The sequence below is a fragment of the Kogia breviceps genome, chromosome 2 (assembly GCF_026419965.1).
Source record: "Kogia breviceps isolate mKogBre1 chromosome 2, mKogBre1 haplotype 1, whole genome shotgun sequence".
Classification (NCBI taxonomy): Eukaryota; Metazoa; Chordata; class Mammalia; order Artiodactyla; family Physeteridae; genus Kogia; species Kogia breviceps.
Window position 1 is genome coordinate 201,477,062 of NC_081311.1, and position 27,276 is coordinate 201,504,337.

Consider the following 27,276-nt stretch of genomic DNA (forward strand, 5'->3'; position numbering starts at 1 on the left):
CCTGTCCGGGTGCACATGGTCACCTTCAGAGCTGGGAGCTTAACGGTACCTGGAGTTCGACTTCGTCCACTGACTGGCTTCACGACCTCTCTTTCTGTTTACCTTCTCCTAGCTTGGATCACACAGCACCTCCCAACTTCGCCATCTGCTTACCATTCTCTTGCTCTGCGGTTAGCAACCACACGGCATAAACGCCCGGGGACGCTGTGCCCGCCTTCGATTTCCTTAGGGGCTGCTCCTCGAAGCGCACAGCAGCGTCAAAAAGGACACGTGGTTTTTAAAGCGCTTTGATGCACTGCGCCACCGCCTGGCTTTTCCCCACAACTGCCGGTTGACACCTTTATTTAAAAACCCACCGCTCTGGGCCTCGGGCAGCACTGAGCGTTTCTTGACCAGTGGGGCTGAGGCTGTGGTGTGGCCACTGGCATCTTTCTTGAATCTGCCATTTGCTCACCCACTGTTTAGAAAATGAGCCATCCTTCCGCTTATGGGTGGTGGGGCTGCACGCACCATGCCCCTCTTGTCACCAAATCCACAAGTATTTTCTTGCAGATAGTTGCTTTGTTTTTGTTGTTGCTGTTTCAAACTTTTTAAATTTTAAAGTAAATTTATGGAAACACAAGAAACGCTAGGTCACACCTTGGGCTTTCACGAAGCGAGCACACCAGTGTAACCAGCTTTTGAACGAAGACACAGCCCTGGTCACCAGGACGCGGTCCTGACAAGGACCTTCCCACACCACCCTCCTCCTCCTCCCACCTAGAGTAGCCACCACCTTGGCCTCCACTGGAGGGACGGAACAATGGCATCCACAGGCGCCGCCTTTTCCAGGGGCCACACAACCACGAGCCTTCCCTGCAGCGTTGTGCATAAGTAGCCCACCCACTCAGGGAGCTGTGTCAGCTTCCTGAATGCAGACAGCCACTGAGCCGTTCTGCCCAGCTGTTGGGGACAGTGCTGCCTTCAAATTTTGCCCACACCTCCTGGCGCCCGCTGGTGCCCCTGCAGGGTGCATGTTTAGGAGTGGGAAGTGCCGGGTCACCGTCCACCCCCAACAACGATGCCTCCCAGCGCTGTGGCTCCTGCGGGAACAGTTAACACAGGGCTGAGAACCCTATGCTAGCTGGGAGAACTACACCAAATATATGTGGGTGTCCAGTTACCACTCAAGAGCATGCTGAGGACACCCCTGGTTTCACAAGACTGAGCACAGGGTCTTCTTCCCTTGTGGCTCAGTGGTTGGGAACCCGCCTGCCAGTGCAGGGGGGACACGGGTTCAAGCCCTGGTCAAGGAAGATCCCACATGCCGCAGAGCAACTAAGCCCATGTGCCACAACTACTGAGTCTGTGAGCCACAACTTCTGAGCCCATGCGCCACAACTACTGAAGCCCACACATCTAGAGCCCTCGAGCCACAACTACTGAAGTCCGTGTGCCTAGAGCCCGTGCTCCGCTACAAGAGAAGCCACCGCAATGAGAAGCCCACGCACCACAACAAAGAGCAGCCCCCGCTCGCCCCAACTAGAGAAAGCCCGCGCAGAGCAACAAAGACCCAACACAGCCAAAAATAAAATAAAATTTTAAAAAAATTCCACTACTAAAAAAAAAAAAAAAAGACTGAGCACACGCGGGACGTGATAAAATGAGTCCCAGCACACTGTATCTGGTTTCGGGTTTTATTTTAGAATTTATAAAATTCCAGTGTCATCCATATTCATGAGCCTTTACACATGTTTGCATATAATCTCCAAATTTTAAAGTTAAGGCCAAGGGATGGATGGTAGCCATGGACACATATGATATGGAAGACATTCAACAAGGAGGAGACGGACACACGCGCCCATTCCCGCCAGGCTCTCCCCGCAGCATCGGAGGCTACAGGGGACAGGCCTGGGCACAGTCATCTCATCCCCTTTAACAACAACCAAAAACAGAGCGAGCGAGACCCCAAACACAGTTTAGGAAAGGGGAGTTTGCATCTATGACGTTTAGCAGTAAATGCACGTGTGCAAAAATCTGTTGTGGGAATTAAAAATTTACCTCTGGGGAGGGCAGGGCTGGATGCTGTAGGGAAGACAGAGGGAGGGGGAGGTGCGGGCGGACTCCTGGGGGGCCCAGTGGCAAAGGCTCTGACACTCATGCAAAAGGAGAAGAGGGGCCGGCTCTGCCCCTGCGAGGCTCCCAGAGGCGGGGCCTTTCCTCCTGTCTCCATTGCAATCAACCCCACCTCCTTCAGGGTCACGCAGCCTACTGAACAGGAGGAGCAAAGGCTCCTTCTTTCCTCTCCCAGTTGGTCACGCCTCTGAATGGGCACACTGAAGGCCGCAGGAGCTAGTGGGGACTCACAGAGGCGACCACGGTTACACTCGGGGTCTACTCAGGAACCGAAAAGTCAGAAGGTGGCCGAGCTCCAGTTAATACATTGAGAGAAAAACTCGGGGGGTGGGGAGAAGGTGGTCAGAGCAGAGAAGACTGTCCCCAGGGCACAAGGCAGCTCCTCCAGGAAGCCCAGCATCTGGGACAAGACAACTCAGAGTGGCCCGTCGCCTCCGTGGAGACGGGGCCCCACCTTTCCCTCTTCAGGGTGGACCTTCACCAAGCCAGCTGGGGCCGGGGCACCCTGACCCACCAAGGCCTGGGGTCCAAGCGCGGGACTGACCTACCACACACCCTGACAAAGAGGCCGCCAGCAGCACCAGGGCCTCTGGTCCCGGCCGAGCGGCAGCCTCTCTCTACCCCAGGGCCAGGAAGCCTACCTTTCGAGCATGCATCAGCAGCCACCTGGGGGAGTGGCCTGTGTGCTCCCCGTTGGACGGGCCCACTGGCCACCGACCCAGTGGGTGAGGGACAGCACTGCCTTGAGCCAGGCACTCGGCTTCCAGCCCCCAAGGCCACAGCAAACACACCCCGAAGCTCAGGACACCCCATACGAGCTCTGAGGTAGAAAGAGGCAACTCAACAGGGGAGGGGTGGGTGCGAAGGAGCGGAAGGTGGTGTAAAAACAAGTCAGCCAGTGTGCAAAGGGCAGGCCTCCGCGGAGCAGGAGTGGGTGATCTCCACCTCCCCAGCCAGCCCCCTCCTCTCTGCCTGGCGTTCCTCGGGCCCCGCGCACTCACCAGCCTCACCAGACTCGGGGCCCGGGCCCGTGTGGTCCGGGGCAGAGGCCCCGACGAGATGCGGGGCAAGCAGGGCCCTCCAAGAAGCGCGTCTCCCTCCTGCCTTCCTGACCCCTCTGGCTCCACCGCGGCTCTCCTCTGGGTCTGCGGCGCCCAGCGTGCATGCCGGGCTTCCCGACCTGCCCTGTGGTCTGGCTAAGTGGGCTTTATGGCAGCTGGAAGAAGGCGGAACGCATTCTACAGGGAGGAGCATCTGGATGACAGGCACGAGAGAGAGGGAGGTGGGAAAGGAAGAGGGCAAACGTTTTGGCTTTTATAAAGTCAAGGAAATTTATTTCCTGAGGTCATGACACAGGAAGTAGACTCGGCTGCACCTGTGGTGCTCTCCTGGCAGAGGCCAGAGCCTCGCCGATGTGCTGGGTGACACCGTCCCGTGACCTCCTTAGTGTCCACGACAGTGGAGAGCCGCCCAGAGCAAAGGCTGGGAGCAGGTCCCGCGCTACGCTGGGCGCCACCAGGCCCGGTACCGGGCCACACACAGCGCGGGGCGCCGGCTTCGCTGTGAGACCTCGGGGAAGGGGAGCATCAACAATTTACGAAGGGTCCAGCCGCTGAGTCAGATTGAGACAAACCATCGTGTGGCGGGTTCAGGTCAGCAGGCTGGAGAGGGTTCTGCTCTTTGATCATTATCGTTTGGGGCCCCATGGGAGGGTCTTGGGGGCCACCTGAGCCCCAAAGCTGGGAAACTCCTCGGAGCTGCTCATATCAGGAGCCTGTGGGGGGGAGAGAGGGATCGGCTTCAGTAACGAGGCTGCCCCCAGCCCCCCACCAGCAGCTCTGGAATGGCCGCCGAGGCACACGCACAGGGGCTAGGCAGCAGAGCCTCACCTTCTCGCTGCTGCTGGCGGTCCAGGGAGCGTCACGCACCACGAAGCCCCTGGACGGCACCTTAGACTCCTCGTGGGGGGCGGGCTTCAGGTACAGCTGCAGCGCCTCGCTGTCCACCACGTCGGCCAGCTGTGGGCGCAGGCGGGGGTGTCGGTTTGCAGCAAGGATGCCCGACGGGCACCCCGCGCACCCGCAAGGCGCCCACCCGGTCCCAGGTGCCTGTCGCCCCAGCCCTGCCACAGGCCTGCTGCCCAGCCCGGACTCACGTATTCCTCCTCCAGGTTGAGGATGTGGTCGATGGCTTCCTCCACGTTCTCCGGGAGCCCCGTCACGGTCACGCAGTTGGGGTCGGGGGCCCCACTCTGTGGGAAGCGAATGTCCACCTGGAAGGAGCACACACAGCAGCTAAGACGGATCTGAGGGCCCCGTCGTGTGCGGCTGCAAACGGTCCATTTCTAGTGAAGATCCCCCCTCGGGAGGACCGGGGCCCTGAGGGGCACCTGGTGTTCAGAGCCGCATGTGCCCTCACAGATGCAGAGCCATCGGCCACCACGGGGATGCCACCTTCCGCAGGCCATGCAGGGCACCGCCGACAGAGTCAACTACACACAGCTGTGACTCCACGCGGCCTCTACCTTAGGGACAGACGCCTGAGCCTCAGAAGTCTCCCCATCAAGATACCGAGTGTGGTCAGCAACCCAGGCAGGAACACGTGAGGCCCCAGGTGGTCCCCGCTGCCCGCTCAACTGGCTCGTGGGGAAAGAAGTGGCTCGATGGCGCACAGGGCACCCAGCCGATCCCCGCTGCTGTGCTTTTAGGGCTCAACGCCCTTCACGATCAGGTCAGGGGCTCACCTTGAATTCATCCATGATTTTGCGGATGGCTTTGCCACGGGCACCGATGATGCGGGCGTGAACACGGTGGTCTAGCGGGACATCCTCAGAAACCATCTGTTCAAGTTCACCCACAATTTTCAATATGGCATCCCGGGCAGCTTCCGTATTCTTCTCGTACCCTGTGATGGTAATTTGGTCCTGGGGCTGAGAAAGGAGAATCCGGTCAGAAGAGGGGGCACCCAGGGATGCCTGACTGCGAGCACGGACCCAGCGGGGGCGCAGCTCTGTGGGGAGGTGAGAAGAGGGACAGGCGCTCAGCGGGCCTGGGTGAGGAAGGCCTCACCTTATGGGGAAACCCAACCCGCTCAGAAGGGAGAACGTCTAAAACAGCAGGTCAACAGTACTGTGTTCTCCCGCCTCCCCGCACCCCACTCCACTCCACCAAAAGGACAGTTGCTGACGAGGAGCAGGAAGGGCGCCGGGCCGCAAAGCTGAGGGGACGCTGGCAGCTGAGGGCACGGGGGTGGGTGGCCTCCACTGGAGGCGTCTCCGCTGGACAGACAGACCGACCTGGAGACAAGGTGCAGACAACGAGGCCAGCACCCCTGCCCCTCAAACCAGCAGGTCAGACGCCAGAGCCGTAAAGATGAGCAGAGCAAATGGGTAACTCAAGGCAGAGAGAAGGAAACTAGCAAGTACAACCTAAACCCACGTTCCCCAGGACAGGGAAAAACACTACCCCACACTGAAGACACAACACGACATAAAAGGACCACAGACAAGAACGAACACCTGGACACAAAATAGAAGAGCAAAAACTTGGTGACCCACACCAGGAACGAGACAAGAAAAACGCCAGGACACACCAAGGCCGCGGCCAGGTGCCTCCGGTCCCGAAGAAGCAAATGCAGACAGTGGGCAGCGGGCTCCACCCAGAACTCAGCCCAGCAGAGCCCAGACTCCCACCAGCCAGTGGGCCTATCGTCCGCCAAGTACACAACAGCACAGAACAGACTGCAAATGCAGCATAAGCCTCACAGGAAAAAACCATGAATGTGACACATGACTACTCAACCCCACTTGGCTCATGGGATACTAACCGAAATAACCTAAACACTAAACAGCGACTAAAAAATTGATGATTAGGTGGAAAAGTTGGGGGACATAAAAGGTAGTGAAGGCAAGGAGAGTCAGCTAAATTCTCAAGATCATGATAATTTTAAGAAGTCACAAATGGGGGCTTCCCTGGTGGCGCAGGGGTTGGGGGTCCCCCTGCCAATGCAGGGGACGCGCGCGGGTTCGTGCCCCGGTCCGGGAGGATCCCGCACGCCGCGGAGCGGCTGGGCCCGTGAGCCGTGGCCGCTGAGCCTGCGCGTCCGGAGCCTGTGCTCCGCAACGGGAGAGGCCACAGCAGTGAGAGGCCCCGTGTACCGCAAAAAAAAAAAAAAAAAAAAAAAAAAGTCACAAATGAAGTAGAACAGTAGTTTTATGAACAGTACTTAGAAATGCAGAGGTGAAGAAACGGCACTGCCCAGGATGCACCTGGGAAGGGTCAGGGTCAGTGAGGAGGAGGCCGGGGGCTGACTCCAGAGCAGTAAGAGGCTGGGGGGAGAGGAAGGCAGGGCGAGGGACAGGAGGGCCCAGGTCACCTCCCAGAGGCTGAGCCTGAGGAGGCAAAAAGGGCGAGGGAGGGGGCAGGCAGGGGTGTGTGACGGCCTGGGGGTGATGCCCGGGGGAGGGGCTGCCTTCCACTCGCCTCTGAGTGCAGCGGGCGGAGGGCCAGGTGGACACGGGAGAAGTGCCACAAGCCCACAGGGCGACAGAGCCATGACAGAGAAGCCTCACGTGCTGGCCTGGGCCAACATGGGCCCAGACCCCAAGCCAAAGTCAGCTCCTCGGAGACCTGCTACCCTCACCGCTCCTCTGGACCCACCCTAAGCGTGCGTGGCCACTGTCCCCAGGGCACAGGACAGAGACCAATGGGAGTTCCTCTGCCCCCGAAGCGCTCCACCGTGCGTGGCGTCTGGCTCAAGTGCTCCTCTTACCTGGTTCCCATCATCCTTATCAGGAAACTGGATGTTCACGTCATGCTCCAAGCGGATTTGGGTGATCACTGCCCCCTTCCTCCCAATGATTTTGGGGTGATATTTGGGGTCTACAGTGACACTCAGCTTAAAACTCCTTAAAGCCTGCAGATGAGACAAGGGAGAGTAAGGGGGAGGCGGGGCACGTCCGCCTTGGCCCTCGGCATCACGCGCCCACGCGCCCCTTCCATCCTCAACCTGGAAGGGGTCCGTCGTCACCTCTGCAACAAGAACGAGACACGGCTTTCCCGCTAGCCGCTGCGCCCCTTCCGCCATCAGCTAGTAATGAGAACCTGAGGACCTGACCACTCCACAACCACGAGCACAGATCCTTCAGAAAAGAGGGAAAGCTGCGTGCTGGTAACCGACAGGCCTGGCACAGCACACAGCAAGCCCTGGGCTCTACTACCCTAAGGTGGGAAACAGACCTGATGAGTAAGTATAAACAAGTTCTGGGTCTTTTGGGGTAGGGGTACGAAAGCAGGCAAAAAAAACCCCAAACCAAAACAAACAAAACCAAAACAAACAAACAAAAAACCCAGAAAAGGGAACAAAAGCGCTAAGGGATGTCCACAGGCAGAGGCTCAGGCAAAGCCCTGGGCAGAGAAGGGCCCCAAAGCCTGTGCTGAGGCTGAGACAGCGGCGACCACACACTTGTGAGGCTCACAGGCCCTGCCCCGTCACCAGACGCCAGGAAGGCTCCCCTCAGCAAAGAGTCCGTTACCCCCACATAAACTGTAACAGAGCTTCAAGTTTCCCGAACACCCACCCCCGCGTGCGTCACTCGTGTAATCCTCCAAACGCCAGCCCCCCAGAGGCGAAGCGGCTTCTCACGTCCACCCAGCGGCAGGGAAACAGCACCGAGGGCGTCAGTGAGAGCCGCCTGGGACCAGAGTCACATGTTGGGGGGCGAGGCGGTCTTTCCTAGCAATGGCTCCCAGGCCTCCCCAGCTGAACCTGCCCTGTAAGGTTGGCAAATGTCTTCAGATTTACTTAAGAAACGGCCAATTAACATGGAAGCCCACCTCTGCCGCCGTTACGTCAAGAAGAAAGGGCCACGGCCCCAGCGTTGCCTCTGATGCAAACTCGCTGCACGGGGTGTCACCTGGCTCTCCTGCTGCCACCTGACCTCACTGGCTGAGGGGCAGCCCGGGAGCTGGTGGTCTGGGCCCCCCGGGCGATCCTCCCCGGCCCACACAGCCCCGGCCGGCCCTCACCCGGTCCTCCTGCTCTGCCTGCAGCTCCTTCACCCGCTCCAGCAGCCCAGCCTTGGCCCGGTCCAAATTCGCAGTGAGGCCCGTGATGGCGATGATGTCAGACTGCAGTTCAGGTGCCGGGACGTGAATATTCACCTGTGCGGAGACGGAGACAGGCCTGATGCACATGCAGGACAGACTCGTGTCTACCTGGCCCCCACCAGAGGGGAGTCTGGGAGCCGTGATCAGCTGTCCACCTGTCCCTTTGGCCAGGGACACAGCTGCAGGCTTGGGACAAGAAGCCCCACTCAGAGGGCTGACCTCCCGACCTGGGAGGCACCCCCCACACCTGGTCTCCAGGGAGAGGACCCGCCGACGGCTGTACCTCAAACTCGTCCATCATCTTGCGGATCCCACTCCCCTTCTGCCCGATGATGTACCGGTGAAGGTCAAAGGGCACCTCCACCTCAATGGTGACGGGAACCAGCGCCTGCAGGGCAGGGGTCGAGGTTAGGCCTGAGAGCGGGAAGCAGGGGGGCCCTGTGGGCTCCGCAGCAGGTGTCCGTGGAGCCAGGGGAAGAGCCCGTGACCATCAGACTGCTTTCTCGGACCTTCTGTACCATTCCGCCTGGACTGAGAATGCTGCCTAGACCTTTGACTCAACAGAGGACACGGAAAAAGGGGGCGGGATGCAGTCTTCAGGTCAACGCTGGCAGAGCAAACAGACCGGGGCCTGTGCTCCACACAGCCGCCCCTTGCAGGAGCAAAGCACACAACTCCAGGGAAAGAGGCATCGGGGGCCCACAGAGGAGGGAGTGGGGCTCACAAAGAGGCTCGCCCTGATCCCAGCCTCGCTGAGACCCCAGAGCGGGACCACCGACTCCACGGTCCCGACTGCAGCCCCGACCGTGCCCTCTACCTCGGCAAGCTGCTTGCCCTTGACCCGTGATACGACAGGACCCCCGTCCTGTCCACTGAGGTGGCGCTCGTCAAGTACTCATGCTCATGAGCCCGAGACAGGCCCCGGCAGCTGCACATCACGGAGGGGGAGTCCGAGCCCCGCCAGCTCCGCGCCCGTCCTTGGCCCCGGGCCTGCAGCCCCGCTCCTGGGCTGTGACCCAGTCAAGCGCCTTCCGCAGCGCAAGCCAAGGCGCTTGGGACCTCGGGCTCAAGTGACTAGACCCGCTCTCCCTCCCCGCCCCCACCCCGGTGCCTGCTGATGGGTCCCCAGGGACGCGGGGGTGGTGGTGGGGTTCTGAACGCACCTCAAGGGCTTCCTTGGCGGCCTCACACTTCTCCTTCCGACCCGAGATGACGATGATGTCGCACCTCCTGGGGGAGCCGGGCTCGGCCTCCTTGCCATCCCTCCCCTCCCCCGCGTCGTCACCATTCTCCTGGACAGCAGGCTCCACGCTGTGCACTAGGGACAGGGAAGGGGCAGCTCAAGCTGCCGAGCGCCCAGGCCCAGGCCGTCCTACGGGCCACCGCAAGACGCTCATCTCTGTCCAGACCCGCACACTGGTCCAGCGCCTACGGGGTGCTGGTGGGGAGGGAAGAGTCCCGCCTGACTCCGGGAGGACGTTGTCTGGCTGGGGGAGGAGACAGACCTGCGGGAGGGGCGCATAGCAGGGCCCACTGCACCCGAGAGGGAAGGAGACCAGTGCCCAGACAGTCATGACAACCCGAGTGACCTGTGCTGGGCGGAGGCAGCCAGGAGGGGCTGGAGAAGATGACTGGGGAGGGGCCAGCTTCTCGTGCCAGGAAGCCAGCAAATCCAAGAGCGCTGGGGCACGGGAGCCGGCCGGCGTGGCTCCCCTGGCCCCCTCTAGGATCTGGGCGTGACCGAAATAAACAACACGACATTCGTAGAGCAAGACTGAACCCAGGAGCAAATAAGCACACAGACACAACTGCCTAAAGCAATCATGGCCCTGGACTGAGCTGGGGAAAGATGTGGGCTCGGCAGGACATTTTTAAGATCAGCAGAAGCTGCACGTGGGCAACAAACTAGGCAGCAGTGTCACGTAACACTGGATCTTCTGATTCTGGCGAATGCGCCGTGCTTATCCCCAATGAGAGAGGAGAATGCTCTCATCTTTATGAAGACGTCACTATAGGGAAAGGGTGGGTCTCAAGGTTACACTTAAATAACTCAGAAAAAACGAGTGTGCCTGTGTGTGAGGGGGGTGAACCTGGATGTATCTTTATACCACCCTGTGTAATTTTTCTTTAATGTGAAGTTTCAAAATTAGGAAGTAAACATTCAAGTGTGAAACATAAATGTGACAAACACGATTTAACTCGTTTCTACTCAAAACAGCCCATCTTCTCTGGAAACTAGGAGCTGCAACAGCCATGACAAGCTCCGTAGAGCACAGAGCACTGGAAGCGCACCCTGAAGGCCAAGAGGGTTGACACCAGACCCGATGGGTCAACAGGGAGGAGACGGGAAGCAAGGAGCACACGGATTTGCAAAGCTGGGTCTGAGACACCAGCTAGATCCGTGTCACGCAGGTCACCCCGTGACCACCGATGGCCCTGCCCTGCCCCGTGCCCGGGGTCACAGCACAACCAGGTGACAGGCAGGACACCTGGAGCTGAAGGGCCATCCCATAAGGGCAGCCAGCCATTCAGACGGTGCCCTCCGCGGGTCAGTGGCTGCCTCACGAGAGGGGTGCTGGCAACGGGGAGGAGGTGCTGCCAGGGACGGAGCCCAGCACACGTGGCACGCAGAGGGCCCGGGAAAAGCGGTAGGCCTGCACTCAGGGCACCCCACTGCACTGGAGGCTGCAGGTGCTTTGCTCTCCCCTGGCCTGGTCACCAGCAGCTGTGAACCTCTAGGACATTTGAAGGGTACCTCATCACCCTGGAGCAACACAGCCCAACTCTGAGAAACCAGGGAGTGACCCTGAACCTCTGGAAGCCCCTAGGACAGCCGACCATACTGGCAATGCACCCGCGCAGGAGCCCCAGGAAGGGAGCAGCTTCACCAGGACACCCAATAGCCACCCGCCACCACCTCCCCCAGGCTGGGAACACGCCCCCCGACCCACCCACACACCCTCCGCTTCCCACTCAGCACAGGGCTCACCGCAGGGACTCACCTGGGTTCTCTTCTCTGTCTGGGAATTTAATTTGAACGTTATAGTCCCGAGTAATCTGTTGGATTTTGGAACCTTTGGGGCCCATGACCGATCGATGGAATTTCTGGGGTATGGTGCATTCTATGGTCACCTGGGCTTCCTGTGGGGAGACAGAGCAAAAAGAAAAAAAACGGCAGAGGTTAGTTGCTTAGGGTCAACTTCACATCCACCGCTTTCGTTTCCGTCCCCCTATAGCCACTTCCCAGCATATGGACAGCCTGTGGCGCAGGGTAGGGCCAAAGGGGAGGCCTCTCTCTGAAGCGTTTCCCAAAAAGACTATGGTACCGAAGTGCACTGACGCGGCTACCACCCAGGACCGCACGGAACAACACCCCACCGCTCTGCAGACGAAGGAGGGCCCCTGCCACACCGCACCACAGGGGGTGCTGCGAGGTGCCATCCCTCAAGTGTGGCCACAACAGCCAGATGACGCGTGGAGGCTGGGCTGATCCACGAGGAGGGTGAGGCTCTAAAGGCTGGTTCAGAAACCCCACCCGTTTTCAGGGGACCTCTCCCCTTGGGAGGAGGTGGGGCGGCCGGTCCTCGTGGGATGCCCACCATCAGGAAGGAGGCCGAGTACCAGACCCCTGGTGCTGCCGAGGGAGCGCGCACCCGCCTCGGGGCCCCGAACCCTGCCGAGCCTCCCGGGCGCCCACCAGGTCCTCGATGATCTCCTGGATGCGCCTCCTGGCCGCCTCCACGCAGTCCTTGGCCCCCTTGAGGGTGACTCTGTCGCTCTGCGTGCCGGAGCGTGGGAAGCTGACCATCACCCCGCCGTACTCCTCGGCGATCTCCCGCAGGACCTGGCCTCTCCGGATGACGAAGTGACGGTGGTGCTTGGGGTCCACCAGCATGTAGTCTTCGACCACATTGTCCTGCGGCGTTGAGAGAGGGGCGCAGCGTGAACCGACCTGCGGACTGCGCCGGGACCCCGGGACCCCCAGTCAGGGCCCAGCTCCCACCAGGCCCCACCAGGTTCTGGATGAGGGCCTCCAGCTCCTTCTGAGCCTCCCTGACGGCGTCCTCCTTCCCTATGATGGTGATCAGGTCCTGATCCTTGTCCTCAGCCGTCGGGAAGATGATGCGGGCTCCGGTGTTGTCACGCACCTTGCGGATTTTGCCACCCCCTTTGCCGATGAGGAACTTGTGATACTCTGGCTTGGCGCGGATGTCGACAGTGAAACTCTTGGTTTGCTGCAGAAAAACCAACCCCACATTTGCTGGCCTGAGCCACCTGCCTGGGCCCTGGAGCAGGTGACTCAGAGGGCCTAGGGGATGGCGCCGTGAGGGGGAGTTCTCACAGTGTCACCAACGTCCCTCCAAAGGGGGCCACTCAAACCTCAGCACGCGGACAGACACCCCGACAACATGGCACTCGCCTTTCCTCCCCTCCGTGATCAGAGACACCAAGGTGGGGACAGCACTCGGCCTAGAGCCCCAGGCCTGCCACTGACCAGCAGTGACCAAGCTTCTGCAAGCTGCTCTCTATCTCCATATGCAAAGGGGACGTGGGCTGGGGGCACTGCACCCCACAATCAGAAGCCCATGGCATGCCGGGAGCCTCTCCCAGGCCCGGGCACCCACACTGCTCCTGACGCCAGTGGACGGCGCCCCGTCCAGTCCTCGCTCCCTAGGGCTCCAGGTGACCTACACACCACCAGCTGCAACCTCCAGCTCGGAGATGGCCAAGCCAACCACGGCCGTCATCTGACACCACGAAAGGCCCTGGCCCAGCGACCTGGCCGAGATGCCGGCTCCTCTGGCAGAGGCGCCAGCAGAGTGTGAGGGAGACACACCCCCAGGCGGACAAGCCCACGCCGGCCAAGCACTCTCCTTTCTCGTCAGGAAACCTGGCCCCCAAGCTAAATGGCGAACCACCGAATTCTGTTACCTTTTAAGTGCCGGTTTCACAGAACACACCACTGAGAATCCTCAACTTTTCAGACAGACACTCACAAATAGCAGCATTCTAAAAAAGCTGACGAGTTAGCTGAGCCCCGCCCAGCAACAGGATGCGGGATGACGCATCAAAAGCAGGTGGGGTTCACTCCAGAAACGCCAAAGTTGGTTAAGCACCAAATCAATCTAATATTTACACTAAAAAAGAAAAACCAGGTGATCATGTCAACAGATCCTACAATACACCTATTCCTGATAAAAACTCTCAGCACACTCGGAACAGAAGGGAACTTCCTCGGCTGGATAAAGAGCAACTGCCAAAGACCCACAGCACACCTCACAGCTCACGGTGAAGGACCGAGGGCTTCCCCGAGTCCGCACCCAGGCGAGGCCGTCCGCTCACCACAGCTACTGAGCAGCGCACGGGAGGCCCAAGCAACGTAGTAAACAAGACACAGAGGCAGTACGGGTCAGAAAGAAAGAAAGAACTGCACGTTCACAGATGGTATGTTTCACCTATAAAACTCACAAGAATCCACCAAAAAAGGTATGGTCACTGATAGGTGAGCTGTAGACCAGATGCATAAAACAAGGCCAATATGCAAAAATCAAATATGCTTCTACCTGTGACAGTAACTGGAAATTGAAGTGCCAATTGTATAAAAAAGTACCATTTATAATACCACTAAAAAACAAAACAGATATAAACCGAACAAAAGATCTTGTGAACAAGATCTTCATACTATAAGCTACAAAACACCAATGAAAGATCAGAGAGTTGACAAATTGAATCGATGTGGACTGGAAGATTCAAAACTGCCGAGACAACAATCCTCCCTGCTGTGACCTTCAGATTCAACATGACCCCAATCAAAATCCAAGCGGGATTTCGCTCTAGAAATCGACAAGCTGGCTCCAAAATGCATATGGAAAGGCAAAGGGTCTAGAATAGCCAGAGCAATTTTAAAAAGCACACAGCTGAAGGACTCCCAAGACGTCCCATAAAGCTGGCCATCCACCTGCGGTGCTGCTGAAACGGAGCCAAGTCCACAAACAGAGCGGCACCTGGATTTTCACAAAGGGGCAAAGGCGACTGAGTCAACGGAGAACCTTGGGAGGTGATGGTCAGGTTTTTATTTGAGTGGAGGTCACATGAACGTATGCTTGTCGAAACTCAGAGCTATACACTAAGATGTACTGTATGTAAATCATACTTAAGGGAAAAAGCCCCAAATAACAAGCCTAAGAGCAAATTTTCTACACTGAATATGTAGGCATCCGAGTTGGAAAGGCCCTTCAGCAGTGGCAAGAATCAGAGACGTACAGGTATGTACAGGTGTTTGCTAACCTGCCACACAGAGAGGGTGTGTGGAGGCACCCAGCGTGGCCCCCCTGAGCAGCGCTCACCTTCTCCTCCGCCAGGTGCAGGAGCTGTTTCCGGGCCTTCTCCACGTCCGAGGAAGGGCCCCTGATGACCACGGTGTCGCTGCCTGAGCCCTCCACGGGGAAGTGGATGTGGACCCCACCGCACTCCTCCATGATGGAGCGGATGAGGCGGCCCTTGGTGCCGATGAGCGAGTTGTGCAGCTTGGCAGGAATGGAGACCTCCACCTCGGCTATGTTCGCCTGAAATCACACAGAGCACGAGCGAGCCAGGTTTTTGTGTGGTGGGAAAGAGCAGACGTGCCGCGGAGGGAAAGCCGTGACGTCACACAAGATGTCTCCCTCAGGTGCCTGCAGCAAAGGCAGGGCCGAGGTGCCCGAGGACCAACCCCCGCCAAGAGCCCCGTAAGCAAGGACCCTGCCTCTACTCAAGGCGGAGCACCAGGGACTGGATTCACCTCCCACGTGACATCGCGACGAGACGCCGGAGACAGGAAGCTGACAGGCCAAGCCCGGTCCCTGCCCCCGGCCAAGCCCCGGCATCAAGGATGCAGCCCTGGGCTTCCCTGGTGGCGCAGTGGTTGGGAGTCCGCCTGCCGATGCAGGGGTCACGGGTTCGTGCCCTGGTCCGGGAAGATCCCACATGCCGCGGAGCAACTAAGCCCGTGAGCCATGGCCGCTGGGCCTGCGCGTCCGGAGCCTGTGCTCCGCAACGGGAGAGGCCACAGCAGTGAGAGGCCCGCATACCACAAAAAAAAAAAAAAAAAAAAAGGATGCAGCCCTGACTGTCCAGGGAAAGAACAGCCCCCAGCACTGCAGGCTCACGGGCTGAACGTGCAGGGAGACCGGCCGGGCCAGGGAAAGGACTGCCACAGACCCGGGACTAAGCACCGCTGTGATCGCAGCTAACAAATCTAAAAAGCAAGTCCAAAAAGGCGCAAAGTGTTTTAAAGTAACTTAACGAAGCTCAAAGATATTTATAGAAATGCAAAAATATCCAGCGCACACCCAAGTAAACTTCGTAACATCTAGCATCCAAAAAAAAAAAAAAACAAACAAAAAAACCTGACATGCAAAGAAGTAGGAAAAAGCAACCCATCACGAGGAATGAACAATGGAGAACCACCCCGAAATGACACAGATGTTAGAGCCAGCGGGCCAAGGACACTAAAACAGGTATTTTCATCACTAGACACAAGGTCAAAAAGCCAAAGGCAAGGTTGAACGTGCCAAGCATAAAAACAAATGGTTGAAACTGAACTTGTAGAGGTGAAGACAACATATGGAAAGAGAAAAATTTACTTGGTGTAATCACAGATCAGACATTGCAAAAAGCTAACGAAATTGAAGAGACTGTTTAAAGGAGAAAAAAAGCACTCCTTCTCCCCAACCAAATAAAAAAAGCACGGGTGGACAGCAGGGCAAGGTCAAGCTGCCTAACACCAGGTGATCTGAGTTTCTGGAGGACAGAAAAAAATAATAAGAAATAATGACCCAAATATTTCCAAATTTGATGACAACTCTAACCTCACATATCCAAGAAGCTCGATGAGAGCTTCGAACTCCAAAGAAACACGAATGAAATTACACCAGGACACATCATAAGTTGCTAAAAGCTGGTGATACGATCATCAAACAGGCCAGGCGAGCAAGGATGACATCAGGTGTCTCGTCGGAAACCACGTTAAGTGAGAGACACTGAGGCAAAGCCTCGAGTCCTGAACGAAACCCGCCAACCTTAGGATGTGGAGGCTGGTGGGGATGCGAGATGGTGCAGCCACTGTGGAAGACAGTCTGGTGTTTCTTACAAAAGCAAATGTTACTTTTATGATACGATCCATCTTTTACTTACTATTATGTAAAAGAAGCCAACATGAAACAAGGCTACATGCTATTCCAACTATTTGACATTCTGGAAAAAGCAAACTATGGGGCCAGTGAAAAGACTGGTGGTTGTCACGGTTTGGAGGGAGGGGGGGATTAACAGCTAGAGCACAGAGGATATGGTGACATGGGTATATTTTCTTATTAAGATGCATGTAGGGTTTACGGTACGCTGACAAAACACAGTGGCGGGGGCAGGGCTGGATGTCCACTGTTCTTAGTTCCTTACACTGCATTTCAAGCAGCATCAAGTCACCTGAAGGCAGGCTGCGGTAAGATGAAGACGTATACCAAACACCCTAGAGCAACCACTAAAATAAAACAGAGGTACACCCAACAGACCAAAACAGGAGGTTGAAAGGAATCATAAAAACATCGAACCCAAAGAAGGCAGAAAAGAGAACAAAGTAGATGGAACAAAGAGAAACAAATGGCAAGACACATAGCAAGGTTTAAATCCCAGTGCTCTATGTAAAGTAATCACACTGAGGGGGCCAGGGGCTGGGGAGAGGAGAGGGAGGAACTGTTATCTGGTGGGGACAGAGTCTCCGTTTGGGAAGACGAAATGGTTCTGGAGGTGGCAGTGGCGATGGCTGCGCAACAGCGTGAATGGCCTCAGTGCCACTGAGCTGCACTGGACGCTTAAAAGTGGTGAGGGTGCTGAATTGTGTTTGTCAAACTTCACAATTTTAAAAATGGAAAAATTATAATCACATTAAATGTAATTTAATTAACTTACTGAGTGTATATAATAAAACATGTCATACATACCACACATAATTACTGATGCGATTAAAACGTAAACACTTTTATTTAAAAGGCAGAGATTGTCAGACTGAATAAAAAAGCAAGCTGCCTGAAAGAAACTCACTTTGATAAGAGAAAGCAGATTTCAGAGAAAAGAATAGTACGAGGGTTAAAAGGAGATCATTCTACAATGCTGCAAATCACGTATACTAGGAATGAGAAAGATGACATTACCAGAGACAGGAAAGAGATAATACGTGAACATTAAGAAAATTTTTATGCTAGTTAACTTGACAACTTAGATAGAAGAGGAAACCCCTTGAAAGACACAAACTACAAAGCTCACGCAAGAAGGAACATGATGTCCTGTGACAAAGTGCCACCCGGCAGTGAAAAGCAGCACGACACACGGGACGACGTGGTGAATCTGAAAGGACCTGTGGTCCGAGAACAGTGAGGCCGCGTGCGGGAGGAGGTGCCAAGGTTCCCCTCACACAGTGAAGCAGGAAACTCACCCCAACCCACGGCGGCGCGGAGACCGGGGTGGACGGAGGGGCGCCAGGAGCCCAGGGGGGCAGAGGCGGGAGTGAAGGGGGACAAGGCTATTTCGGGGTGACAGTGTGTGCTATCTGGATTGTGGAGGTGACTCCAGCGGTCAATTCTTACACTGCACACTTTAAACACATGCAGTCTCTTGCCTGTTAATTTTTCAAAAAACTGATACACACACAAAAGCAACACCTTCAGAATGGGACGATTGCCAAGCACCTGAGCGGGACAAGCGGCAGGCACCCCTCGGTGGCCCACCCGGCCCCGGGGCCCGGGCCCCAGGCTAGAGCACCCCGCCACACAGCACCCGGTTACCAGGTCTTTCTGGATGGACAGAATGCGGCTCCGGGCGGCCTCGCAGTTGGCTCGCTTGCCTGTGATGATGATGGTCTCCGAGTTGCTGTTCTCCGCAGGAAGGTCGATCTTGGTGTTGCTTTCTTCCCGGATCTACAAGGAGCGAGGGCACCGTGAGGGGCTGACTTCCCACAGCTGGGCAGCAAGGCTCCCTTCTTCAGCTCTAAAGCCAGAACCGCGCAGGGCTACGGGGGCAGGGGGGCAGAGCCGAGGTCCGGGAGACACGCCGGCCGATCACCTTTTTAATGTTTGCACCTCCTTTCCCAATGATGTTCTTGTGAAACTGTTTGAAGATCGGAACAGAAATTGAATAGCTATTTTCCACCTAAAAAACACAAAAGATGGTACAATTAACCGTCGTATTACAGATTGACTTGTCCTTCCTGTGCCTGCAGGTGGGATGGGATGACAGGATTCTGCGACCTACTTCTCTCCCCGCCTGACCTCCAGAGATCTGTCACAGGAACAGGTGAGACAACTTATCCAACAACTGACCAACCGGGCATGCCAGTCAGCCACCGCAAAGTCCCTCTCGTGAAGAGCGGCCTGCGAGAGCGCCTGTGATCTGTCACACGCGTGTTCTACAATCCGGAAGTACCTGGACACTCACCAGCTCTGTGGTGTCACAGCCAGGAGCAGAGCTGCCTGAGGGTGGGCAGAGCCCGGATGCTAGGCCCAGGAGAGAGCTGAACACCAAGGCAGCAATGCCAACCCTCCAGGGCAGCGTTGGGAAGCCCTCCCCATCACCTCTCTGAGGAGGTCAAGTCCAAGCCCCCGAGAGCCCCTGGAAAGCACGGGGCACCTGCATCCCTCCCACCAACCGCCCTCAGCACGTTCCAAACTGCCTCTTCACATTCCAAGTTTTGAGGAAGGTAACAAATCAGTAAGTGACTTCTCAGGCTACTTGTGTAAACTTCTCTTCTCCTTACTGGATGGGAGAATTTCTCTGCCTAGGTATCCGAAGACCCCTCAAGAAAACAAAGCAGGGACTTCCCTGGTGACACAGTGGTTAAGAATCCGCCTCCCAAAGCAGGGGACACGGGTTCGAGCCCTGGTCCGGGAAGATTCCACATGCCGTGGAGCAACTAAGCCCATGCCCCACAACTACTGAGCCTGCGGTCTAGAGCCGCGAGCCACAACTACTGAGCCCACGTGCCGCAACTATTGAAGCCCGCCCACCTAGAGCCCGTGTTCCACAACAAGAGAGGCCACCGCAATGAGAAGCCCGCGCACCGCAACGAAGAGTAGCCCCCGCTCGCCGCAACTAGAGAAAGCCCGCGCACAGCAACGAAGACCCAACACAGCCAAAAATAAATTTATAAAAAGAAACAAAGTAACTGTGCACGGGAAAGGGATTTCTGCTGGTCAAAATACCATGGGGGGGGGGGCTGGCCCAGTGCCCGAGCGTGCTCCCCGAAGCAGGGGTTCTGGGGAACACCCCCAGCCCCCTACTACCCTTGACACTGTTGTACAACAAAGGATGGAAAACGTCCCCTTACCAGATCTGCCACCATCTTCTGCATGTATTTTGTGCATTTTTCCACCTCATTCTTGGGCCCTCTAAGCTGGACAATATCGCTTTTCTGTGCTGGGTCTGGAAAGTTGATGATGACCTAGAACAAATCACCAGGAGACCAAGTTTGATTATTAGCGAGGACTGGATTCCAAAATACTGAATCAAGAATGTCTCTGGGAAACCTTTACCTCTGGGAATTTGTCCCGAATTTCACGGATCCGTTCACCCTTCTGCCCAATGATTGTGCGATGAAACCTCTGCTCAATGATTAGATCCTTGGTACGCTCGTTTTCCTAAAAATACAACTGACCACAGTGAGGGGCGCCCAGGTGCACCCCTGTAGCACCGCCAGGCGTCAGCGACTGACAGAGAGCACCCCTCGCAGAACACCTGCTCTCTCCAGCAACGCCCACAGTGCACGTTACGCTGGCTGTGTGTTATTCTCCTGAACAAAGGAGAAGGAAAAAACGGAGTGTAGGACCCTTCACCCAGAAGTGCCACTGCGGCAGCTCATCCAGCAATTCTACTTAACCGGAGGGCTGCGAGGCGTCGTGCTCTGCACAGCCCTCCCGAGTGCTGCGTGGCTCAGACCGCGTCCCTGTGCAGATGATTAAGGAAGAGTGGTTCAACACAGGGCACTGAACCCATGTGGCTCTCACCCTCCTCTGGAGGTCCTATCAAAACGTGGGGAAAAATACAAGAAAACGAGCAGAGCTGGAATACAGGGACAAACACTAACAGCCAACCTAACATTTCAAACAATTCTGGGAGGTTCAGATCAGACTGGCATCAGGTTGACAGAGAAACAAGGGTTCAGTAACCCAGTACCAGGATAAGACATCCCGGAGCAAGGATATATCTGCCTGCATTTGACTCAGAAAACCAAGAAACGTGTGTGAGGGCTGGTGGCTTAGTCTCAGGGATGGAGAGCAAGGCACCCACCCCCACGCCGGGTGTGCAGATAACCACACAGCTGTGCTTCTTGACCTTGGCCGTGCATGAGAATCACCCCCAGAAGCCATCACTGCAGCTGGGACCCTGGGACCTGGCCAAGGCTGAGCACCCAGAGCCCTAGCGCCACACGGGCCCCCGGGGATGCGGGGAGTGAAGGAAGCTCGGCACCAGCAAGCCACACCCGCACCGGCCACCCTCTGGATCGGCACAGGAGGAAGGTGCTGCCGCACAGACACGGCCTCAGCCGTGGGCTTACCATGCGGGAGGCGAGCTCCAGCAGCTCGCGCTTCGCCTGCTGCACGCCCTGCGGGTCTCCCTCGATGCGGATCAGGTTGCTCTTCTCGCTGTCGGGAGGGATGCGCACAGACACCTTGTACTGGTCTTTGATTCTGTTTACTGGAGAACACACAAGGACACGCACCACTGGATGCACAATCCACCTTGCCCCACCAACGACTCACAACGCGGCAGGACAGAGCTAAAGCCCTCCCCAAAGCTAACCACTCATCCCATAAGCAAAGAGGATGATTAGCCTTCGAACTCCACAGCAAGACCTTCCATGTTCTACAAGGAGCCAGGTACGGACCACATGCTGGCACCTCCCTGAGAACTTCCAGTGTCCTACAGTGAGGGCCACTCAGTACCTGAGATACAGCTGGTCTGGGCACGGCCAGGGCATTTCTAACGTGGAGACAGACAACTACTGTTTAAGTAAAAAAAAATTATTCTCAAAAATATAATAAGGGCTTCCCTGGTGGCGCAGTGGTTGAGGGTCCGCCTGCCGATGCGGGGGACGCAGGTTCGGGCCCCGGTCCGGGAGGATCCCACATGCCGCGGAGCGGCTGGGCCTGTGAGCCATGGCCGCTGAGCCTGCGCGTCTGGAGCCTGTGCTCCGCAACAGGAGAGGCCACAACGGTGAGAAGCCCGCGTACCGCAAAAAAAAAAAAAAAAAAAAAAAAAAGATAATAATAATAAAAATAAGAAGCCATTAAAAACCAGAAGCTCCCACATTACCTGAAGATAAAAGCACCCCCATCGACCACGTTGGAGCCCATGGAGGCCATGCTGTCTAAGGAGACTCCATCGTCAGCTCAGCTCGAGCCTGAGCACTTCACTGTCTTTGCAAAACCAGTGGAGTTGTTGACAACCCTCCTCCTGTCACCTTCTCTAGACAGAGATCCAGGCTCCCACAGCCTGGGGAAGCCTCACCACCAGGAAATGGGGTCGGCATTTTGCCCACCATGTAGTAAAGGGGAACCAAGCTCCTTAGAGGGTCGCCAAGGAGGGATCTGAGCCAACACGGACATAGCCATGAGCCGACCCGCTCGGGGGCTGCTGTGAGGAGGTGCTGTTCCAGGGTGGAACCACACAGGACAAGAGCCAAGGACACAGAAGCTGGGCGGCAGATTTTAGATGAAAGAAAACGAAGGTGAGGAGCTGAACCAGAAGAAAACGGAACAGACGCAATTCTCTGAACAACGCCAAGTGGCTCTGCACTTCCCAGGGAGCAGAAATCAGAAATTAACATCAGAACTGCACTTCCTTACATTTTCTGTTTAAGAAAACACTGCAGTTAAACCAAACAAAAAACAAAAGAAAGAAAAGAAAATTTATGATGTGTGCAAACTTATGGTTCGAGCAGCACTGACTGGTGTCACTCCGTGTGGGCGTCTGCCCGTTGTTTAAAACGCTCCAGGACTCACAACTGACACCAAATAAAGCAGCAGCAACTAGCTTACGTTTACTCTGAACAAAGAATGGACTGCATAGGGCAAAACCCGTGAAGGCAGGCACACGGAGGCATCCTACCTACACTGGCGGGGTGCCCGCTACCTCACCTCCACCAAAGGTCACACACAGGGGACAGAGCTGTTCTCAGGACTGGTGAGCACCGGGATGCCTAGGATGGCACTGAAGTTAAACTGAGCAGAGCAGGGGATTTCAAAAAACATCCGACGTCCGCGGATTCAAGCGGAGCGCTCAACTGGCATGTGCCAACCTGACCCGGTTCAGTCCCTGGCTGAGCCTGGGCTGGCCAGCCCAGCAGGGGCGTGGTCAGCGGTGCAGGTGAGAATGGCAGCCGGCAGACCCCACCCCAGCAGGTGTGGCCGGACTGTGAAGACACGGCCCCCTGCATGCCTTCACTACCAAACTCATCACATTCACCTCTAGGCCCGTCTGCCCCAGGCCAACCTCGTGGGGAAGGCCCCGGCCAGGAGTCTAGGCCTCCCCCTGCTTCCGCTGTGCTGAGGACACCCCGCCTGCCCTCTGTGTGCCCCTTCACTCACTGTTGGCCCCGCTCTTCCCGATGAGGTGTCTGTGGAACTTGTGGTCGATGTTGATCTCCACGTAGTCCATCCGGTTAATCTGCGGGAGAAGCACAGAGCAGGACACTGGAGACCAGAGTCCAAGACCTGGGCCCAGATCCACAGACAAACAGCCAGAACCAAAGCCTGGGAGCTGGCAGCGGCTGCCCTCTCTTCCCACTCAGCTGTCAGGATCTGTGGCAGGATCGTCCTGCAGGCACCCTCGCAAGACCCTCCTTCACAGTAAGATTTCGTCTACCCACGGCTCTCCCGGACTTCGGCCGGCTGCCAGCTGGTTCAGAACTTGCCACTTGCCAACTGGGCCCCCCCTCCCGCGCCTCCAGGGCCCCCACGCGAGGTCCGACTGGCAAGTGACAGGATTACGCCCCATGCCCACTCGGCCAGCACCCGGGGCACCTTACCAAGTCCTTGACCATGGCTTCAATTTGTTCCTGGGCCACGTTTACATCCTCCGTGGGGCCTTCCAGGGTGATCCTGTCCTCGCCCTCTGTGAACTCGATGTGGACCTACCGCACCAAAACAAGAGTCGGCCCACCGGGACGGCACGGCCACAGCAATCTGCTCCGAGAGCCTGGGCTGCTCTCCTGGGGCAGCAGCTGATCCACAGACACCAGGAGAAGCTGGCAAGGCGGTCTGGGGTGACCAGGATTTCGGTACTGAACACTGTGTGGGAACCGCAAGGGCATCCCCACTGTGAGCCACCCAAAGCACTGGCATGAGGCGCGTCAGCACCTCGCTGCTCACGCCCCGCCGGCGTGTGAGGGGGGAGGAGACAGACGACAATGGGGCCGAAACGTCACCACCATCGCCCCAACACAGCAGGTGAGAAATAACGCACAGGGAGGGTGACCCGGGAGGCCAGCGCCACGGAGCCAGCCCCGCTGTAGGAACCAGGGCTCTGAACAGAACAGGAACGAAATACGACGCACGCGTTCTCTACTAAGATTACTGGATCTACTGCCGCCCGAAGGACAGAGACGCGGAGGGCAGAAAGGCCCACAAACTCCACCTCCACACAATTCGTGTACAAGTTCCGCCCCACGAAATTCTCAGATGTAACTACTCCCAGGTTACGACACCATAACAACTAAATGAGGTATTTCTTGAGATATTCATTAAACTTAGCAATATACCCTTTCCCTGGTTAAAAAGAACCGAAGGCGTGACACAGCTATTTGAAAAAACATATTCTGCTCACCCTTGGCTAACCACGGAGCAACTGACTGTCACCCACAACAACTGATCTTTAAAACACGTGCCCCGGTCTTCAAAGGCACCCCCGCCACAGGACAAAACCAGCGTCAGAAATGGGATGACGGAGATCAACGCGACGCAGCAGACGACAATTCCTCACCTTTGGCATCTGCTGAGTGATCTTGGCCAGGTTCTGCCCTTTCTTGCCAATGATGAAACGGTGAAGCCAGGAAGGAGCAGAGACGGAGGAGACCGTAAAACTGTTGGCCTAGGAAAACCAGGAGACAAACCCGTGGGTCTGCAGAGTCCAGGTTTTGTGAACACCAAGCCAGGTGGCTCACCAGGGCTCAGAGACAGCTGAGTGCTCCCGTCCCGACACAGTCCCAGGAAACGCTAATCGGAGTCTCCCCACAGGGGGCAGTTACCTTGGCATAGACTTCGGTTAATGCCTGGCCCAGCTTTTCAGGCTCTCCTCGGAGTATCACAGTCTCTGAGATGCTGTCTGAAGGTGGGATCTCCACAGAAACTCCAGTTCTTTCCAGGATCTCCTGCAGGGAATTGCCCTTGGGCCCGATGACATACTTGTGCTGGGATTTCTTCACCTCTACCGCGATGGTTGTGGTCTTCTTTTTCTAAGTAAGAGCACCGTGAGGGTGTCAGAGCAAAGGGCAGGCAGCTAGACACGGGGGCCCGACTACAGCCAGTGAGCCCTGAAAAGTGAAAACGATGACCAGCCAATCCCCAGAAGCTCCACTAATCAAGGACTGGGTTTTCTCCTCAAACGAATTACTGCAGAATTTAAGTCAAGCCCAGAGTACTCATTGCAGCTAGGAAGAAACAAAAACACCCCGTCCTCTCCCCAAATAAAGGAACCAGCGAAAGACCTCAAAGCCCACTGACCCAGGCTAAGAGCTCACCCAAAGGCCTGAGCAGCTCCGAGCCGCATGTGCCCAGGGGCACACAGGGCAGGGGGAGCTCGGGTGGGAATCTGTGGGGACAGCCGCCCAGCAGAGCTTAGCCCGCTGCCCCACAGCTACGGGCAGGCATGGTGCCACCTCTAACTGTGGAAGCTGGAGCTGCCCAGGCCTCGAAGGCTGCCCCCGGGGCTGCCCCCCGCTACCCTCTCCTCCGTCCCCACCCCGCCCCCGCTACCTTCTCCTCGTAGACCTTCCTGACGCGGGCCACAGCCTGCGCCAGCTGCTCCTTCTCCCCCGTGAAGACGATCTCGGTCCGGCTGACGCTGGGCGGGGGTATGTTGATGCGCGTCCCTGTCTCCTGCATGATCTCGCTGACCAGCCGATTGTACGGCCCCGCGATGAAGGGGTGGAACGCCTTCTCTACTTCCAGCCTCTCCACAGCGCGTTTGTCCTGAGAGGGAAGGACAGGACCGTGAGGGCACAGGCCTGGGCTTCCCGGCGGCTGGGGCCAGGCCCCCATGCACACCAGGCCCGTGGCGGCCACACCTGCTCGGCAGAGATGAGCAGGACCTCATGGCGAGCTTTCTCGATGCCCTCTTTGGTGCCGGTGATCCGGATCTGATTGCTGGCGTCATCTGGGCGCGGGATCTGGATTTTGGTTGCAGTTTTTAGCTCCAAGTCTTGCAGTTTCTCTCCATTTTTGCCAATAACAAAGCGATGGTGTTCTTTGGGAATGGCAACAGTTGCTGAGGCCTATGGCAGGAAAAGAACCAAAGAAAACAAAAACATTTGCAGGTTCCGAAAAAGCATGTTTTTCCAAGACATTCGCCCTGGTTGGAATGCCATCCCCACCTACTCTCACCTTGCCAGCCCCAATCTGTCCTTCAGAACAGTCTCAGGTTAAACATCACCTTCTTGGGGAGGCAGGACCAAGCCCCAGGCTAGAATGAGTTCAAACGTGACACAGACCCGTGGTCCCGCACCACCCCTTCAGCCATCATAATTATCCCTTCAGTGTCTTCTCAGCCCAGCTCTAAGCCATCACGAAGACAGGAATATTCAAGAACGGTATGTGCTTGCTTCCCCTCTCAGTGATTCCTCACACCATGCTAGGACACAGTAGGAAAGCAGGCACATACTGACTACCCAGATGCACTTCTGTTTCTGGAGCACTATGCTCTTTTTTTTTTCAGACATAAGCCCTATATGTAGTAACAAACTCTTCTTGCTATCTCTTTTACAACCAGTTAAAACAGACAACTCATTTGAGGAAAGAAAATGACAATAACCCAAATCCTCAAACTGCCAGAAATTAAGCAACTTTCTGAAGTCACAGGAAAATCTGGGAGGAAGACAGGTTTCCAGTCTTCCTAGATCTATAAACAGTCATCAACCGAGAGGACTTGGAAAAAAAGAAAAGGGCCAAGTGTTAAGGTTCCCACCACTAGTGCAGCAGGAAGTCACAGACCAGCCAGCTTCCCTCCTTCCCCAAAGGACACAGCTTCACAGCCAACTTTTCAACACTCACAACAGAAATGTTAAATTGTATCAAGGAGGCAATAAAAAAGGTCCTCACTTCCCAACTAGCACAGAAAGTAAGACCAATGGCTTATAAATTATGAGCAAATGAGGTGCATTCTAAAAATGGTTCAATATTAGGAAATCCATTTATATAAATCATGTTGTTAGATCTAAGGAGAAAAATCAAATGATCATCTCTATAAAATCAAAATCCTTTCATGATAAAAATTTGCAAGAAAAGAGAAATCAGTGGATGTATATTTTTTTTACATGACCAAATATACATGCACTCTCAGCCCCAGAGCTGTATGTGGCAGGAAAGCTTTGCTCATTAAGGCCGAGCACTGTCCACAGCCACTGCCCACCTCCACCGGAGTATTTCCCACAAAAGGAGACACGAGAAAGCAGAGCCGACACGAGGCTGGAGAGGAAGAAGCACATGACTGCACACAGGGTAACCCTGGGGAAAACCACTACTTTACCCAGCTCTTACTGTCCGTAAGAGGAAGAAAAATTAGGATCCGGACTCAGCAGCTTTAACTCATTCTGACAACACGTGGTTAGAAGACGCGAAGGGAAGACCACTCATCTCAGCAGCTGGACACAAAACACAGCAGGTGGAACGTGCGTCCCACAAGGCAGAGCACAGCCCTGGGTGACCTGACACCATTCTGAGCAAAAAGCTGATTGATAATCAAGCTTGCAGGGTAGGACAAAAGGGAATAGAGTGGACAGGAAATCCTGAAAGAGAACAGTACAGGAGGGGTG

At 56.1% G+C, this 27,276-nt stretch overlaps 1 protein-coding gene across 8 annotated transcripts in view; it reads right to left on the reverse strand.

The window, feature by feature from the left end:
• Positions 1 to 3,420: 3,420 nt before the first annotated feature.
• The window catches only part of HDLBP (high density lipoprotein binding protein), a 67,964-nt gene continuing 44,108 nt past the window's right edge, over positions 3,421 to 27,276 (reverse strand). For all 8 annotated transcript variants that reach the window (XM_067027370.1, XM_067027375.1, XM_059053721.2 and 5 more), the window contains 23 exons: positions 25,534 to 25,740; positions 25,223 to 25,438; positions 24,496 to 24,702; positions 24,231 to 24,338; positions 23,278 to 23,382; positions 22,838 to 22,916; positions 20,806 to 20,945; positions 19,784 to 19,888; positions 19,579 to 19,692; positions 18,318 to 18,404; positions 18,041 to 18,172; positions 14,570 to 14,788; positions 12,236 to 12,457; positions 11,920 to 12,138; positions 11,225 to 11,363; positions 9,386 to 9,540; positions 8,506 to 8,610; positions 8,142 to 8,276; positions 6,886 to 7,029; positions 4,859 to 5,044; positions 4,271 to 4,387; positions 4,005 to 4,133; positions 3,421 to 3,889 (listed from right to left, as the gene is read on the reverse strand). In XM_067027370.1, the coding sequence (XP_066883471.1) occupies positions 3,803 to 3,889; positions 4,005 to 4,133; positions 4,271 to 4,387; positions 4,859 to 5,044; positions 6,886 to 7,029; positions 8,142 to 8,276; positions 8,506 to 8,610; positions 9,386 to 9,540; positions 11,225 to 11,363; positions 11,920 to 12,138; positions 12,236 to 12,457; positions 14,570 to 14,788; positions 18,041 to 18,172; positions 18,318 to 18,404; positions 19,579 to 19,692; positions 19,784 to 19,888; positions 20,806 to 20,945; positions 22,838 to 22,916; positions 23,278 to 23,382; positions 24,231 to 24,338; positions 24,496 to 24,702; positions 25,223 to 25,438; positions 25,534 to 25,740 (3,357 nt within the window). In that variant the 3' untranslated portion in view covers positions 3,421 to 3,802. The remainder of the gene's footprint in view (positions 3,890 to 4,004; positions 4,134 to 4,270; positions 4,388 to 4,858; positions 5,045 to 6,885; positions 7,030 to 8,141; positions 8,277 to 8,505; positions 8,611 to 9,385; positions 9,541 to 11,224; positions 11,364 to 11,919; positions 12,139 to 12,235; positions 12,458 to 14,569; positions 14,789 to 18,040; positions 18,173 to 18,317; positions 18,405 to 19,578; positions 19,693 to 19,783; positions 19,889 to 20,805; positions 20,946 to 22,837; positions 22,917 to 23,277; positions 23,383 to 24,230; positions 24,339 to 24,495; positions 24,703 to 25,222; positions 25,439 to 25,533; positions 25,741 to 27,276) is intronic.